The following is a 15,526-nucleotide window of genomic DNA, read 5'->3' as shown; positions in this document are numbered from 1 at the left end:
TCCAGAATCTGACCCCTCTTACCACCTTCACTGCCCCCTCATCTCCCATTAGGATTGTTGCAATCATCTCCTAAATGGTCTTCTTACCTCCAGACTTGAAACCTCATCCCCACAGTCTATTCTCAATACTATAGCCAGAGAGATGCCTTTAAAACACACATTCATTCAACATTCAAAGACTATTCACTGCGATGTATCTATGCGCTAGGCACTTTTAGGTGTTTAGAATACAACCATTAACAGAAGAGAGAAAAACCACTGCCCTCATGAAGCTTTAGCATCCTGGAAGGGGACAGACAATAAACCATAAATATAATAAGTAAATTATATGCTGGGTCCATAAGTGCTACAAGGAAAAAAAAAAGAGAGAGCAGGTAAGTTGGCGCAGTGGCAGAAAAAAAGGGAAGGGCTATAGATTCAAACAGTGAGATAAGTCTAGGCTCACTAACAAAGTAATTTTTGAGCAAAGACCTCAAGGAAGTAAGGCCTTAGTTAGCCTTGCAGATGTCTGGTGGAAGAGCATTCCAGGCAGAAAGACGTGAATATTAAGAATGCAAAAATTACTATTTTTGGTTCCCTGGCCCTTCAACTGACCACATGATGAACTGAAAGATACAAGATTTTAAACTTGTTGTTTTTATCTAAATATGACTTATATTTAAATTCTTAAATAATTTCCTAACAAGCCACAAGTGCTTTTTTAGAAATGATAAATTAAATGAAGTACTAGAAACTACTTGTGCAAGTGAGTTTTAGGTCTTTTTCTAAAATTTAATTAGGAATTTTTTCTCTCATTTCATTGAGTTTCTTTCATTGCCTGCAAAGAGTTAGAAAGGCCTGCATTTTTCTATATACACGTATGACATGCCTAATACTCAGAGAAAAACAGCAAAGACATCAAACATGGAAAATCACCTAGATTTAGCTTGCTGAGAATAAACATTTTTCAAACACAAAAAACAACTGATTTTTTCAGATTAAGTCAGTTAATAAAATTAATGATAAGCAAAGTCACCAGATTTATTAAAACCATAAAATGATTACAAAATTATGGATTTTTTTAAAGCTTGTTAGTTTCCATCTAATTGGATGAGACTAACACAATGTTTGCTTTTACCTTCCGGTGGTCTGTTGGATGTTGCCACAACGACGACCCCGTTTTTGAACAGATTTTCAAAAAGCTGTTTCAGAATCATGGCATCAGCAATGTCAGTGACCTATGGACAACAACACATTTGTTTTATTTTAATTTCACTTCTGCTCTAACAAATTTGCTAATGGCTCATCTTTTTCTTTTTTAAGATAGAAGTGAATTCCAAGAGAAAAATTCTAATTATCATCATGAAGAAAAGAGTAGATAATTAAAAACATGAAAGACTATATAGTAGTCTTTTAAACTTGACTCTTTGTTTTTGTAAGCCTATCATTTCTATGCGAATTATCAAATGGTTCTATGTTAACTTCTTTTATAGTACTACAGGTGGAAAGCATAGATAATTGTACTAAACATTTAGGAAGTCTAATTAATTAGAACTAACATGACCAACTTCCTCCTCCTACTCCCATCACAGTCCTCCTTCTCCAAAAAAAAGGGAAAAAATAGAAAAAAAACACACAGTTTGTTGCGATTTCTAATACCTTTCTGGCAAAGGCCCTGAAAAGGTGACTTTAAATGGTTATGAGACTTTAGAAATAAGGACAAGTAGCCAGTAAGACATAATCAGCTGCTGTTGAAAATAGAATGATATGACATAGATACTATTGTGCAATTGTTGCACAAAACAATTCAACAGATGGCCCATCACAAAAATAAGCAATTTCATTGTTCTTTTTAAGTGCCTTCTATTACTGTCCATGAATAATCAAAAGGCACTGCAGTCACTTCCAGCACAGCCAGCCTCTGCTAACCTTCGCAAACACAAATATTCGTTCTACCAACAAAAAAAAAACCTAACAAGAATAGTTAACACAGTGCTTCAAAAAAATAACTTCGGACAAAACCAGAAATGCATCAGTTATAAAACTATTCCATCCAAGTTAAGTTACAGAGATACATATAACTACTGATCTTTTCTAAAATTATTTTTTAAAAATCCATAATTAACAAGTAAGCCTAATGATAACTTTTTTAAAAGCTTTTAAAAATCACAAAGAAAAACAGAAATTAAGGAGGGAAGGAAGCTGACTTCAAAAACAAATGTATAGTGAAGGTTGATATTCATCATTGCATCTTCCCCTACGAATATATTAATAACACAGCTTTTAGATACCCCCAATGTAAAAGTGTTTTTACATTTTCTTTAATAGCACATTTTAGATAATCTCAATAAAACTTGTTTTATATTCACAAAATATATCATATAATATATGATCACACTGTTATTTTTAAACCATGTTAGAGTACATAGAAACTAGTGGAATTCTTTAAAATTGAATCAAAATACTAACAGTTACCCACTAAATGGTTATAACACAACTAATACCAACAACCTGGGTTACACAGGTCTAAATCACTTTTCTCCTTACAGTAGATATGTTACTCAGAAGTTTAATCATTTCCTTCCCACCTGAAAAAACAAAACCAAATCAAGATATGGGGATGTGCAGATCTTTTTTTGCTGTCTCAGGCTGTAACTTTAAAACATTAACTAAAAAACTGCTGAACATTCCTTAAATTAAAAAGACTTCAGGAACTTATAAAGTAGTGATTAAAATGAAAAGGAGAATGGCACTCTTTAATTATTTAGGAAAGTGATATTATTTAATTTGGAGCTTAGGACCACTGTCAAATTTTGCTTCCACAAAAACACTCACAGAGAAGGCCCTTTTCAAATGCTTAAACACCAGTGGCATTTCTGATGAGAGGACAGAACTAGCTTGTAAATTTTAGAAGGGAGTGCACTTTCAAACTGGATCCCCAATACACTGACTTTTAAAAAGAATATCAGCTAAAAATTATCCAATCTTAGAGAATAAAAAAGGTCATTTGACTATCTCACCAATGTTTTTGAAAAAATCAAAAATAGCTTTCGTGCCCTAAGGTTCAGAAAACTGAAGGGACATTTGGCTTATAACATAGTGCAAAGGTTTAAACTGAAAGTTGAATAAAGCAAACAATAAAGACTTGTGGTTGAATTATAATTTGCTGTTTTTGCTTTACAGAATGTTTTTGCTCTATCAGAGTAAATTAACTTGGAGAAGCTATGGCTCATTAATAAAGCAGGAGTCACTTGGTGTAGCCGGGTGCCAATGTATACTCTTTTGATCTTGTCCGCGCACTTGTTCAGCTTTGCTGGGGAACAGTAATTTTACAGTACAAGTGAACAGGAGACAATTGGCCACACATTCTTGGAGAGCAGGCTTTTTCAGCATCCAGCATTTCATTACCACCAGGAACAAAAGAGAAGGCTACAGATTACCAATAAGGGTAGTCTGCTAATACAGAGAGTGGAGACATTTCATTAGCATTAAAGAGAAAAGATTTTTTATGACCTAGAGTTGCTTTCCATTATGACTCACTTAAGTAAAAAAGAAAAAAAAAAATCTAATGGTTAATTTACATGTGTAAGTGCTTGAGTCTCAGTCATCCACTGATTGGTACAGTACCATGTAATGAGTGACAAACATAAGCATGCATTATTAGTAATTAGTATTAGCACAAAAATAAGCACCTATTTTTTATTAGCAGTTTTTAATAGCTTTCCTGTTTTACAAAAACGGTCAAAACTATTTTTTAAATGATATTGATAGCTTATAGAGGAGAATTCTGAATGATATTTTGCTCATCAGAATTCTTTTTTTTTTTTTTTTGGGAACCATATTAGCAAAACATCTATCCAGTGTCCCTAAAAAGAGATCAGAAGAAATAACATTTTTCTAAATCAGTTTCCTTTAGTATTCTGGTATCTTCAGAATCATAAATGGTTTAATGAGAAATATAAATATTCAAGGAGGATATAATGAAGATCCTAAAGAAAACTTTAAGGGAAATCTATTCTTTTATCTCAGCAACTAAAACAAAAAAAAAAAAACAATTATCTGGACAAATTTCTCAAACAAAATAAGAATAATATATCTGACACCATAGGTAAAATTAAAAGGCTACACTTAGCAAAGATGACCAAGCTAATGAGGAACACATTCTGCAAATGTAATCTGAATGCTACCAAAACATAATCCTAAAAACGCCCTAAATTCAAAAGCACAAAAAAGAAAGAGCATATTCTTGTTTTTAAGCAGCAATAATTCCCACTCATCTCCCAAGTAAAATAAATATTATATTAATTAACACTACCTAAAGGCCAATAATAATTGGTTAAAAATCAAGACCACTAATAGGATTCAATTAAAAGTGAAGTGGTGATTGTAGACATACTGTCGTTATGATTAAAGCACCTAAAAAATTCTTTTCTAGTAAATCAGCAATGTATTGTAATAGGCTTTACAAGGTTTAAGGATAATTTTTAGGTTCTATCATTAAAACATCTACTAAAAGTCTACCAGCTCTAGCTCTATATATTTAAACACACAATAGAATACATCATATACCAAGGAGACCATATAACATAGTTGTTACTACTAGTGAATAAGAGCACTGACAATGGATTCAAACTGAGTTACCACCTGTGTGACCTTGGACAACTTACTTAACTTCTCTGACCCTTAATTTCCTCATCAATATAATGAAAGCAGTAATAATATCTACGGTGCAAAATTGTTATGATACGTATGTAAATCTCAAGAAATGCTTACTGTGACTACTACCTATGTATGGTACATATGCTAGTATAATTCCATGTTATTTATGCATAGCTGTATAGAATTTTAGCTCTAGACAGAATGACACATAGCATAGTACAGCAGCTAAGAACACAGGCACAAAGAAAGCACTCACTAGACAGTAGCTAATATTATTCCAGAATACATAATAGAATGTAAGCATTCCAATAGGTAAATGGGCATTGGCTCAAACAGATAGTTCATAAAAGATGTATTTTAACTAGTAAGTAAACAAACATGCAAAAAGTTCAACCATATTATTACTTAAAGGAATACACATTAAAACAAGGAGATACCATTTTTTATCTATTAAATTAGACAAAAATGTTAAGATAATTCAGAATGTTAAGAAAAAATATGGGTTGTTATTATATACAAGGAAAGTGGGACTAAGCTGGGGGCTACTTCAATGGTTATCATTTGGTACTACTAGGATTTATTCATTCACTCTGTATAATTATTCATTCATTCTCAAGCACTGTTCTAGACATTTGAGATACATCAATTAGCAAAACAAAGATTCCCACCTTCAAGTTTACAAAATAAAAAAGAAAATATATGTGTTAGAAGATGATATCTCTTATGAAAAAAAAGAGGGCAAGGGGCATTAGAAGTGTGGAAGTCAATGGCAAATTGCAGTTTTAAATAGGATGCAAGGATGAGTCTTGCTAAGGAGATAATTGAGCAAAGACCTGAAGAAGTGAGAGAGTTATTTTGATTAGTATTTGGTTTGTATTAGCACAAAAATAAGCACCTATCTTTTATTAGCAGTTTATAATAGCTTTGCTGTTCTATGAAAATGGTCAAACCTATTTTTAAAATGATATTGATAGAGGAGAGGTATATGGGCGAAACTGTTTCATGTACAAGGAATGTCCAGTGCAAAAGCTCTGCTTGTTTGTTCTAAATTGCGTGGATATTGGGCGTCAGCGTCCTGGTGCAGCAATTTTTAGGGGTATCCTTTCACCCTCTTGAATTTTAGAAAAGGGGCACAGAGATTTGGACCAGCAATATCCAGTTTTGGTGTGTTGAAGGAGCTTCTCTAAGGCCAGTAGAAGTGGCTCCAGGATATTGAAACTAGGAAATCCAGGATCTGCTCAGGGATCATTTCCACCCCTAGGGGACAGATTCTTGCCCTTATACTCTCTCTTTCTCTCTTCTCAACAATTGGTATACGGAGACATTGTCCTTTTCTTGAATGCAGTGGTAACCTCCAGGGTTCAAGTTTGGAATCACAGAGGAAATAAAAGAGCAAGACTATTAATATTTTCCACTCAAGGACATTCAGCCCAACTTTGCTCAAGGGAAGGAGGCCTCTCGTGTTGTCAACTCTAACATACTACAAGGCTACACTGAAATTTGGGATCAAATACAAGCAATCAATTTGATATTCAGTCTTGTTTTGTCATCTCTGTGCCTATTTTCTTCAGAGCCCTGGTGAGAAAGAGGCACTTGGTATAACACCCACTATTAACTATGGTTCCCCAATTTATGAATAAAATAGGATTGGAAAGAAAATAGTAGGGAGCAATGAGCAAGGCTGAAAGTGTAGGCAATAAGGTCAGAGAGGAAGCAGCGGGGTTTGAGCAAGAGGAATGACACTGTCTTATATAGCACAGTATTTCCCTCCTTAGAGTTTAAGCCCTTTTAAGCTGAGTTTTCTGTTACCTGCAGCCAAAAGCATCCTGTTAGATACCTCATCTCTGCTTTCCTGGGCTTTAGTTCGTCAGGTAATTCTCCTTCCATTGGAGGTAACAGATTTTATACTAAGGAAGGTGAAATTTCCTCACAGTACTTCTACTTATGCTGTCTTTTGTAGATCACAGGGAAATCTCTCTTGACATAGAAGAAATGAGCAAAACAGGTGTTGAATAGTTCCATTCTCAGCAAGACTCTATTTGCAAGAAATAGGCACAGAAGAGTCACTAAGAAGAGGAGGTTTACTTGAGAGGGGTGACATCACCATCATGGCAGAGTGAATTGTTCCCTTTGTCTCTCCCCTCCAAGTTACAATTAAATAGACATTCATTAACCAGCAGAGGATTCCCTGCACAGCACAACAGGACATCTGAAAGATCCATGCAGCCATGCATCTGAACGTGGGTGGACTGGATGCCCAGGAGGCAATGGAACTATATGAACACACCTCTCCCCTTCCCTGGTAGCAGTGATTTAGGTTACGAGTCCTCACACAGTGGCTGGCATGACTGTAAGAGGAGGTGGAGACAGCCCAGCCTGAATAAACACTTTCAGAGTTGTAGCCCAGCCCATGCCACAGTGGCCCTGCCTGTGGGAACACTTCCCACCAAGTGGCATGACTCAGCCCCTACAAAGGAGCCCCCACCAGATCAACCGAATGGCATGCAAGCACAAAGATGGGCCATGCAAGTGAAAGAAAGCCCCCCTCCTCCTGCCTAACACAACACGTTGGCTGGTCCCCTGCCAAGGCAGCAGCCCCACACCAGAGCACCTCCACATCCATGTGTGACCTACCTAGCAGCTGTAGGCAGGCCATGCAAACACAGAGTGGCCCTACCAGCACAAGTTCCAACAGATGGGGTGGGATCAGAAAACAGAGATCCTGGCACCCCCAGTGATGGCAGGTGGAATCTGCGAACTGATACTACTACAAATGGGCCAGCAAAGAATCAGTTCATCAAATACCATGAAAAACTATAGTAACAGTTCAGAGTAGAAGGAGAATGACAGGTCTCCAGAAACCAATCCTGACGTCACAGAAATTTACAATCTAAATGATAGAGAATTCAAAATAGTTGTCATAAAAAAACTCAACAAGTTCAAGACAACTCAGAAAGACAGTTCAGTGAGCTCAGGAATAAAATTAATGAGCAGAAGGAATACTTCACCAAAGAGATTGAAACTTTAAAAAAAAAACAACCAGAAATTCTGGACATGAAAAACACAATAATGAGCTAAAATATAATCTACAATACTTAAAAAATAGGGCTGACATGATAGAAGACAGAATTAGTGATTTAGAGGATAGAAACATAGAAATGCTTCAAGTGTTTGACATCAGTTTCAAAAGAATCTTTTCGGACACTGTAACTCCTCAGTTGAGGGAAACAATAGAAAGAAACAAATGGGACTTCATCAGACTAAAGAGCTTCTTCAAGGCAAGGGAAAACAGAATTGAAACAAAAAAACAGCTCACTAATTGGGAAAAAATATTTACAAGCCACTTATCCGACAAAGGGTTAATCTCCATAATATACAAAGAACTCACACTGCTTAACAACAAAAAAACAAACAACCCGATCAAAAAATGGGCAGTGGACATGAACAGACATTTCTCAAAAGAAGATATGAATATAGCCAATAGACACATGAAAAGATGTTCATCATCGCTAATCATCAGGGAAATGCAAATCAAAACTACACTAAGATATCACCTTACCCCCGTTAGATTGGCAAAAACATCCAAAACCAAGAACGACAAATGTTGGAGAGGTTGTGGAGAAAGAGGAACCCTCATACACTGTTGGTGGGAATGCAAACTGGTACAGCCACTATGGAAAACAGTATGGAGATTTCTCAAAAAGTTAAAAATAGAAATACCCTATGACCCAGCCATCCCATTACTGGGTATCTATCCTAAGAACCTGATATCAGATATCTCAAGAGTCCGTTGCACCCCTATGTTCATCGCAGCATTATTTACAATAGCCAAGACATGGAACCAGCCTACATGCCCAGAAACTGATGATTGGATAAAGAAGATGTGGTATATATACACAATGGAATACTACTCAGCCATAAAAAAAGACGAAATTGGCCCATTCACAACAATGTGGATGGACCTCGAGGGCATTATGTTAAGCGAAATAAGTCAGTCAGAGAAAGAGGAACTCTATATGACTCCACTCATAGGTGGAAATTAGTATATTGAGAAGGAGATCTGATCGGTGGTTACCAGGGAAAAGGGGGGGTGGGGGGAGGGCACGGAGGGGGAAGTGGTGTACCCACAACATGACTAACAAAAATGTACAACTGAAATTTCACAAGCTTGTAATCCATCATAACATTAATAAAAAAAAAAAAAAAAAGAAATGCTTCAAGTGGAGGAGAGAAAATCAAGATTTTAAAACAATGAAGAATTTCTTTGAGAAATATCCAACTAAATTAAGAAAAGTAACATAAAGATTATAGGTATTCCAGAGAAGAAGAGAGGGAGAAATGAGTAGAGAGTTTCTTTAAAGAAGTAATAGCTGAGAACTTCCCTAACCTGGGGAAGTATCTGGACTTCTAAGTACATGAAGTTAATAGAACCCCTAATTACATCAATACAAAAAGACTTTCTCCAAGGAACATAATACTAAAACTGGCAAAAGTCAATGACAAAGAAAAAAATATTAAGAGCAGCAAGGCACAAGAAAATAACCTAAAAAGGAAGCCCTATCAGGCTTTCAGCAGATTTCTCAGCAGAAACCTTATAGTCTAGGAGAGAACGGATATAGCCAAAATAATGAGAGACAAAAACTTTCAGCCAAGAATACTCTATCCAGCAAAACTATCCCAGATATGATGGAGAAGTAAAAGCTTCCCAAGATAAACAAAAGCTAAGAGAGTTCATCACCATTAGGCCTGACCTATAGGAAACATTGAAAGGAGCCGTCCTATCTGAAACTAAAAAGCAAAGGTTTACAAAACCTTGAGCAAGGAGATAAATAGACAGATAAAATCAGAAAAGTGCAGCTCTATATCAGAATAGCCTAGTAAATACTTAATTATAACAAAAAAGACAAACAGAAGGAAAGAATCAAAAATAACTATAAACACTTCAATTTAGTCACAAACTCACAACACAGAAAAGAACAATTTGTGACAACAAAAACTCAGAAGGAGAAGAGGAAAGGGGCAGAACCTGCTTAGGCTAAAGGAGATAAGAGGCTATCAGAAAGTGGACTATCTCATCTATGAGATCTTTTATACAAATCTCACAGTAACCACTAAACAAAAGATCAGAGCAGAGCCACAAATCATAAATAAGGAGAAAACCATCACAGAAAACCACCAAACTGAAATGGCAGTCAGAAATACAAGGGAAAAGAAACATAGAAATACAGAACATCTAGAAAACTAGAGATAAAATGGTAGTATTAATCCCTCATATACCAATAATCACTCTAAATGTAAATGGATTGAATTCTCCAATCAAAGACACAGAGTGGCTGGATGAATTTAAAAAAAAGGACCCAACAATATGCTGCCTCCAGGAAACACATCTCAGCTCTAAAGACATAGGCTCAGAGTGAAGCGATGGAAGACGATGCTCCAAGCAAATGGCAAGTAAAAGAAAGCAGGTGTTGCCATACTTATATCAGAAAAAGCAGACTTTGAGGTCAAAAGGACAATGAGAGACAAAGAGGGGTATATAGAGTGATAAAAGGGACATTCCAGCAAGAGAACATAACATGAATATAAGTGCACCTGAAACAGGAGCACCAAAGTATATAAAGCAACTGTCAACAGACCTAAAGGGAGAAATTGACAGCAACAGAATTAGACTAAGGGACCTCAACACCCCACTTACGTCAATGGATAGATCACCCAGACAGAAAGTCAACAAGGGAACAGTGGCCTTAAATGAAACACTAGACCAGATGGACTTCGTAGATTTATATAGAACATTCCATCCAAAAACAGCAGAATACACATTCTTCTCAAGTGCTCACAGAATGTTCTCAAAGATAGACCATATGTTGGGAAACAAGGGAAGTCTTAATAAATTTAAGAAGATTGAAATCATATCAAGCATCTTTTCTAACAACAATGCTATGAAACTAGAAATCAACTACAAGAGAAAGGCTGGGAAAGTCACAAATAAGTGGAGACTAAACAACATGCTCCTGAACAACCATTGCATCAATGAAGAAATCAAAGGAGAAATAAAAAAATACCTAGAAACAATGAAACTGAAAACACAAGATACCAACTCTCATGGGATGCAACAAAAGTAGTGCTAAGAGAGAAATTTATAGCAATACAGGCCTACCTCAACAAACAAGAAAAATTTCAAATAAGTAATCTTAAATCACATCTAACAGAACTAGAAAAGAAGAACAAACAAAATCCAAAGTCAGCAGAAGGAGGGAAATAAGAAAAATTAGAGAAGAAATAAATGAAATAGAGACTAAAAGAACAATAGAAAGAATCAATGAAACTAAGTGCTGGTTCTTTGAGAAGATAAACAAAATTGACAAACTCTTAGCCCAATTCACTAAGAAACAAAGAGAGAAGGCTCAAATAAATAAAATTAGAAATGAAAGAGGAGAAATTACAATGGATACTGCAGAAATACAAAGGATTATAAGAGAATAATACGAAAAACTATATGCCCACAAATTGGATAACCTAGAAGAAATGGGTTAATTCTTAGACTCATACAACCTCCCAAAACTGAATCAAGAAGGAATACAGAACCTGAATAGACCAATCACAAGTAAAGAGATCAAAACAGTAATCAAAAACCTCCCCAAAAAACAAAAGTCCAAGACCAGATGGCTTCCCTGGAGAATTCTACCAAACATTCAAAGAGGATTTAATATCTACCCTTCTCAAATTATCTCAAAAGATTGAAGAAGATGGAATGCTTCCTAACTCATTATATGAGGCCAACGTTACCCTGATATCAAAATCAGACAAGGACAACACAAAAAAGGAAAATTAAAGGCCAATATCACTGATGAACATCGATGCAAAAATCCTCAACAAAATACTGGCAAATCATATACAGCAACACATTAAAAGGATCATACACACGATCAAGTGGGATTTAAACCAAGGTCACAGGGATGGTTTGACATCCGCAAATCAATCAATGTGATACACCACATTAACAAAATGAGGAAGAAAAATCACAGGATCATCTCAATAGATGCAGAGAAAGCATTTGGCAAGATCCAACATCCATTTATGATAAAATCTCTCAATAAAATGGGGATAGAAGGAAAGTACCTCAACATAACAAAGATCATATATGACAAACCCACAGCCAACATCATAATCACTGGTGAAAAACTGAAAGCCATCCCTCTGAGAACAAGAATAAGACAAGGGTGTCCATTCTTGCTACTCTTATCCAACATAGTACTAGAGGTTTTGGCCAGAACAATTAGGCAAGAAAAAAAAAAATAAAAGCTATCCAAACTGGAAAGAAAGAAGTAGAACTCTCACTGTTTGCAGACGACTGATTCCATACACAGAAAACCCTAAAGGATCCACCAGAAAGCTATGGGAAATAATCAACTACAGCAAAGTGGCAGGGTACAAAATCAACTCACAAAAATCAGTTGCATTTCTATACACTAATCATGAACTAGTAGAAAGAGAAGTCAAGAAGACAATCCCATTTACAATCACAACAAAAATAATAAAATATCTAGGAATAAATTTAACCAAGGAGGTGAAAGACCTATACACTGAAAAATATAAGACATTATTGAAAGAAATCAAAGAAGACATAAAGAAATGGAAGGATACTCCATGCTCATGGATTGGAAGAATAAACATAGTTAAAACGTCCATACTACCTAAAGCAATCTACAGATTCAATGCAATCGCAATCAGAATCCCAATGACATTCTTCACAGAAATAGAACAAAGTATCCTAAAATTGATATGGAACAACAAGAGACCCCAAATAGCCAAAGCAATCCTGAGCTGGAGGCATCACAATCTCTGACTTCAAAATTCACAACAAAGCTATAGTAATCATAACAGCATGATATTGGCACAAAAACAGACACACAGATCAGTGCAACAGAATTGAGAGCCCAGAAATGAAACCACACATCTACAGACAGCTATATTTGACAAAGGAGCTAAGAACATACAATGGAGAAAGGAAAGTCTCTTCAATAAATGGTTTTGGGGAAACTGAACAGCCACATGTAAAAGAATGAAAGTAGACCATTATCTTACACCATACACAAAAATTAACTCAAAATGGATTAAAGATTTGAATGTAAGACCTGAAACCATAAAACTCCCAGAAGAAAATACAGGCAGTACAGTCTTTGACATCGGTCTTAGCAGCATCTTTTCAAATACCGTGTCTATTCAGGCATGGAAAACAAAAGAAAAAATTAAAAAATGGGACTACATCAGACTAAAAAGCTTCTGCAAGGTAAAGGAAACCATGAACAAAATGAAAAGACAACTCACCAACCTGGAGAAAATATTTGCAAATCATATATCTGAAAAGGGGTTAATTGACAAAATATATAAAGAACTCATACAACTCAACAACAAAAAGACAAACAACCCGATCAAAAAATTGGCAGAGGATATGAACAGACATTTTTCCAATGAAGATATACAGATGGCCAACAGGCACATGAAAACATGTTCAACATCACTAATTACTAGGGAAATGCAAATCAAAACTACAATGAGAAAGCACCTCACACCCGTCAGAATGGCTATAATTAACAAGAAAAAAATAACAAATGCTGGAAAGGATGTGGAGAAAAGGGAACCCTCATACACTGCTGGTGGGAATGCAAACTGGTGCAGCCACTACGGAAAACAGTATGGAGATTTCTCAAAAAATTAAAAATAGAAGTACCATTTGACCCAGCTATCCCACTACTGGGTATTTATCCAAAGAACATGAAATCAACAATACAAAGAGATCTACGCACCCCTATGTTCACTGCAGCATTATTCACAATAGCCAAGATATGGAAGCAACCCAAGTGTCCATCAATTAATGACTGGATAAAGAAGATGTGGCGTATATATACATATATACCCAGCCATAAAAAAAGAGAAAACCATCACATTTCTAACAACATGGATGGACCTTGACAGTATTTTGTTAAGTGAAATAAGCCAGACAGAGAAAGACAAACACCATATGATTTCACTCATATGAGGAAGATAAACAAACACATGGATAAAGAGAACAGATCAGTGGTTGCCCAAGAGGAAGGGGGAGGCAGAGTAGACAAAAGTAGTAAAGGGACACATAAGTATGGTGACGGGTAAAAACTAGACTATTGGTGGTGAGCACGATGCGGTCTATATAGAAAGTGACATATAATAATGTACACACAATGTGATTTATAATCATCAATATGACAATCAATCAATCAATCAATGAAAAGGAGTATTACTCGAGACTCCAGGATAGGAACAGACTCATAACACCTCCTGGGAACTGGAGCTGGAATTGCCCTGGGATTGGAGGTAGCTCTGGAGAACTCAGCAGCTGTCTAGGGAGCACCCTAGTACTCCTCCCTCTAATGTGAGTGAGTTACTTCCTATGTCTCTTTGTTCCTGTCTCTTTTCCAAGTGGGAACTTCCTTCTATGCCTTTTAAATACATGAAGGAGAGTATATGATTGGCCCAATTGCCAAGCCCCACCACAGAAGTCCAAGGTTGTTGACAAGCTTGTAGACTGGCTATTCATAGATCAGATGTCCAGACACAGTCTATTTGATTGTGGGACAGATAGGGTCCTGTGGTATGAAATAAGGCTCTGGAAGGCAACTGGGATGAATTAATAAATGAATGAATAAACATCAAACCAACTCTGGATGAAGCAAGCAGACAGCCCCATCACATCCACTTTTCTTCGTTAGCAAATGCTATTTTATAAGCAAAGGGTCTGCTCTCCCTTCTATTTAATGTGTAATTTGAAAAATCCTTTTTGTTGCCTGCATTTCTTTTGCAAGACTTGGATTATCGGGAACGTTAGCATCTTGATAGTTGCTTTTGTTTCCTTCTTCCCAGCCAATTCTCAACCCTTCTGAAATCTGAACTCAATGGAGAATTCCCAGAGCAACCAGACACATTTCTGTCAGGACCTCCCTATCAGGGCGGCATTATGACTTTCATGGGCCCTAGGCACTTTTACCTTCATGAGCCCCTTCCTCAACTAAAAAATAAGTTAATTGTATATGTATAATATCTTATAACTGTGTTGGTATAAGAAACATATAATACAGATTCAAGCTGGATCCTTTATTGATATATTCATTTTTTTCTTCAAATTTTAAAAGAAATTAAAATATTTCCATGGGCCCCTAAAAGTATCATTGACCCTAGGGACTGTACCTCCTGTGCCTAATGGGCAATGTGGCCCTGCTTAATTATAAATCTGAGGATCTCTTTTGCACAGTCAGATTTTCGGCTCCTAACCTGAAATAGTCTAGCCAACGGTCCTCACGTCACAGAAACTTGCCAATCATTTCTCTATGTGTTTTAAAATTTATATTTTTTAAGTTAAGGGTAACAATTTCTACACAATACCTAGGAAATTCTGATGCCTTTATATTCCTCAACTATATGATGGAGATAATAATAACTCTTTTATAGAATTAAATGAAGTAAGGATGTAAAAACACTCTGTAAACCATGAATCATTTTACAAAGGTTGGGTATTAACATACTTCTTAAAAATTTTAACTTCACTACTTAATCCTAACTTAAGTAAAAATTTATTGTGCGGCTGGCCCCATGGCCTAATTGTTAAGTTCGGCATGCTCCGCTTCAATGGTTCAGGTTCAGTTTCCAGGTACGGACCAACACTAGTCAGTGGCAGCCATGCTGTGGCAGCAACTCACATACAAAATAGAGGAAGACTGGCACAGATGTTAGCTCAGGGTGAATCTTCCTCAAGCAAAAGAAAATTTACTGTGCCAAATTCAATTTTATTTAGATATAATTTGCTTAAGAAACTCATAATGAGAAGATAAGAGAGATGGCTTTCATTGATTCA

At 36.1% G+C, this 15,526-nt stretch overlaps 1 protein-coding gene across 6 annotated transcripts in view; it reads right to left on the bottom strand.

Annotated features, from left to right (window-relative positions):
* AFG1L (AFG1 like ATPase) overlaps positions 1–15,526 on the bottom strand; it is a 205,735-nt gene that overhangs the window by 124,233 nt on the left and 65,976 nt on the right. For all 6 annotated transcript variants that reach the window (XR_011497820.1, XR_011497818.1, XR_011497819.1 and 3 more), the window contains exon 6: positions 1,118–1,217. Coding sequence is in view for 3 of the 6 variants with exons in the window: in XM_014839041.3 (XP_014694527.1) it covers positions 1,118–1,217 (100 nt within the window). In the remaining 3 variants the exon portion in view is untranslated. The remainder of the gene's footprint in view (positions 1–1,117; positions 1,218–15,526) is intronic.

This window comes from Equus asinus, chromosome 24 (assembly GCF_041296235.1).
Source record: "Equus asinus isolate D_3611 breed Donkey chromosome 24, EquAss-T2T_v2, whole genome shotgun sequence".
Taxonomy (NCBI): domain Eukaryota; kingdom Metazoa; phylum Chordata; class Mammalia; order Perissodactyla; family Equidae; genus Equus; species Equus asinus.
The sequence above is the reverse complement of the archived record's forward strand: the minus strand, read 5'-3'. Positions and strand labels throughout refer to the sequence as shown.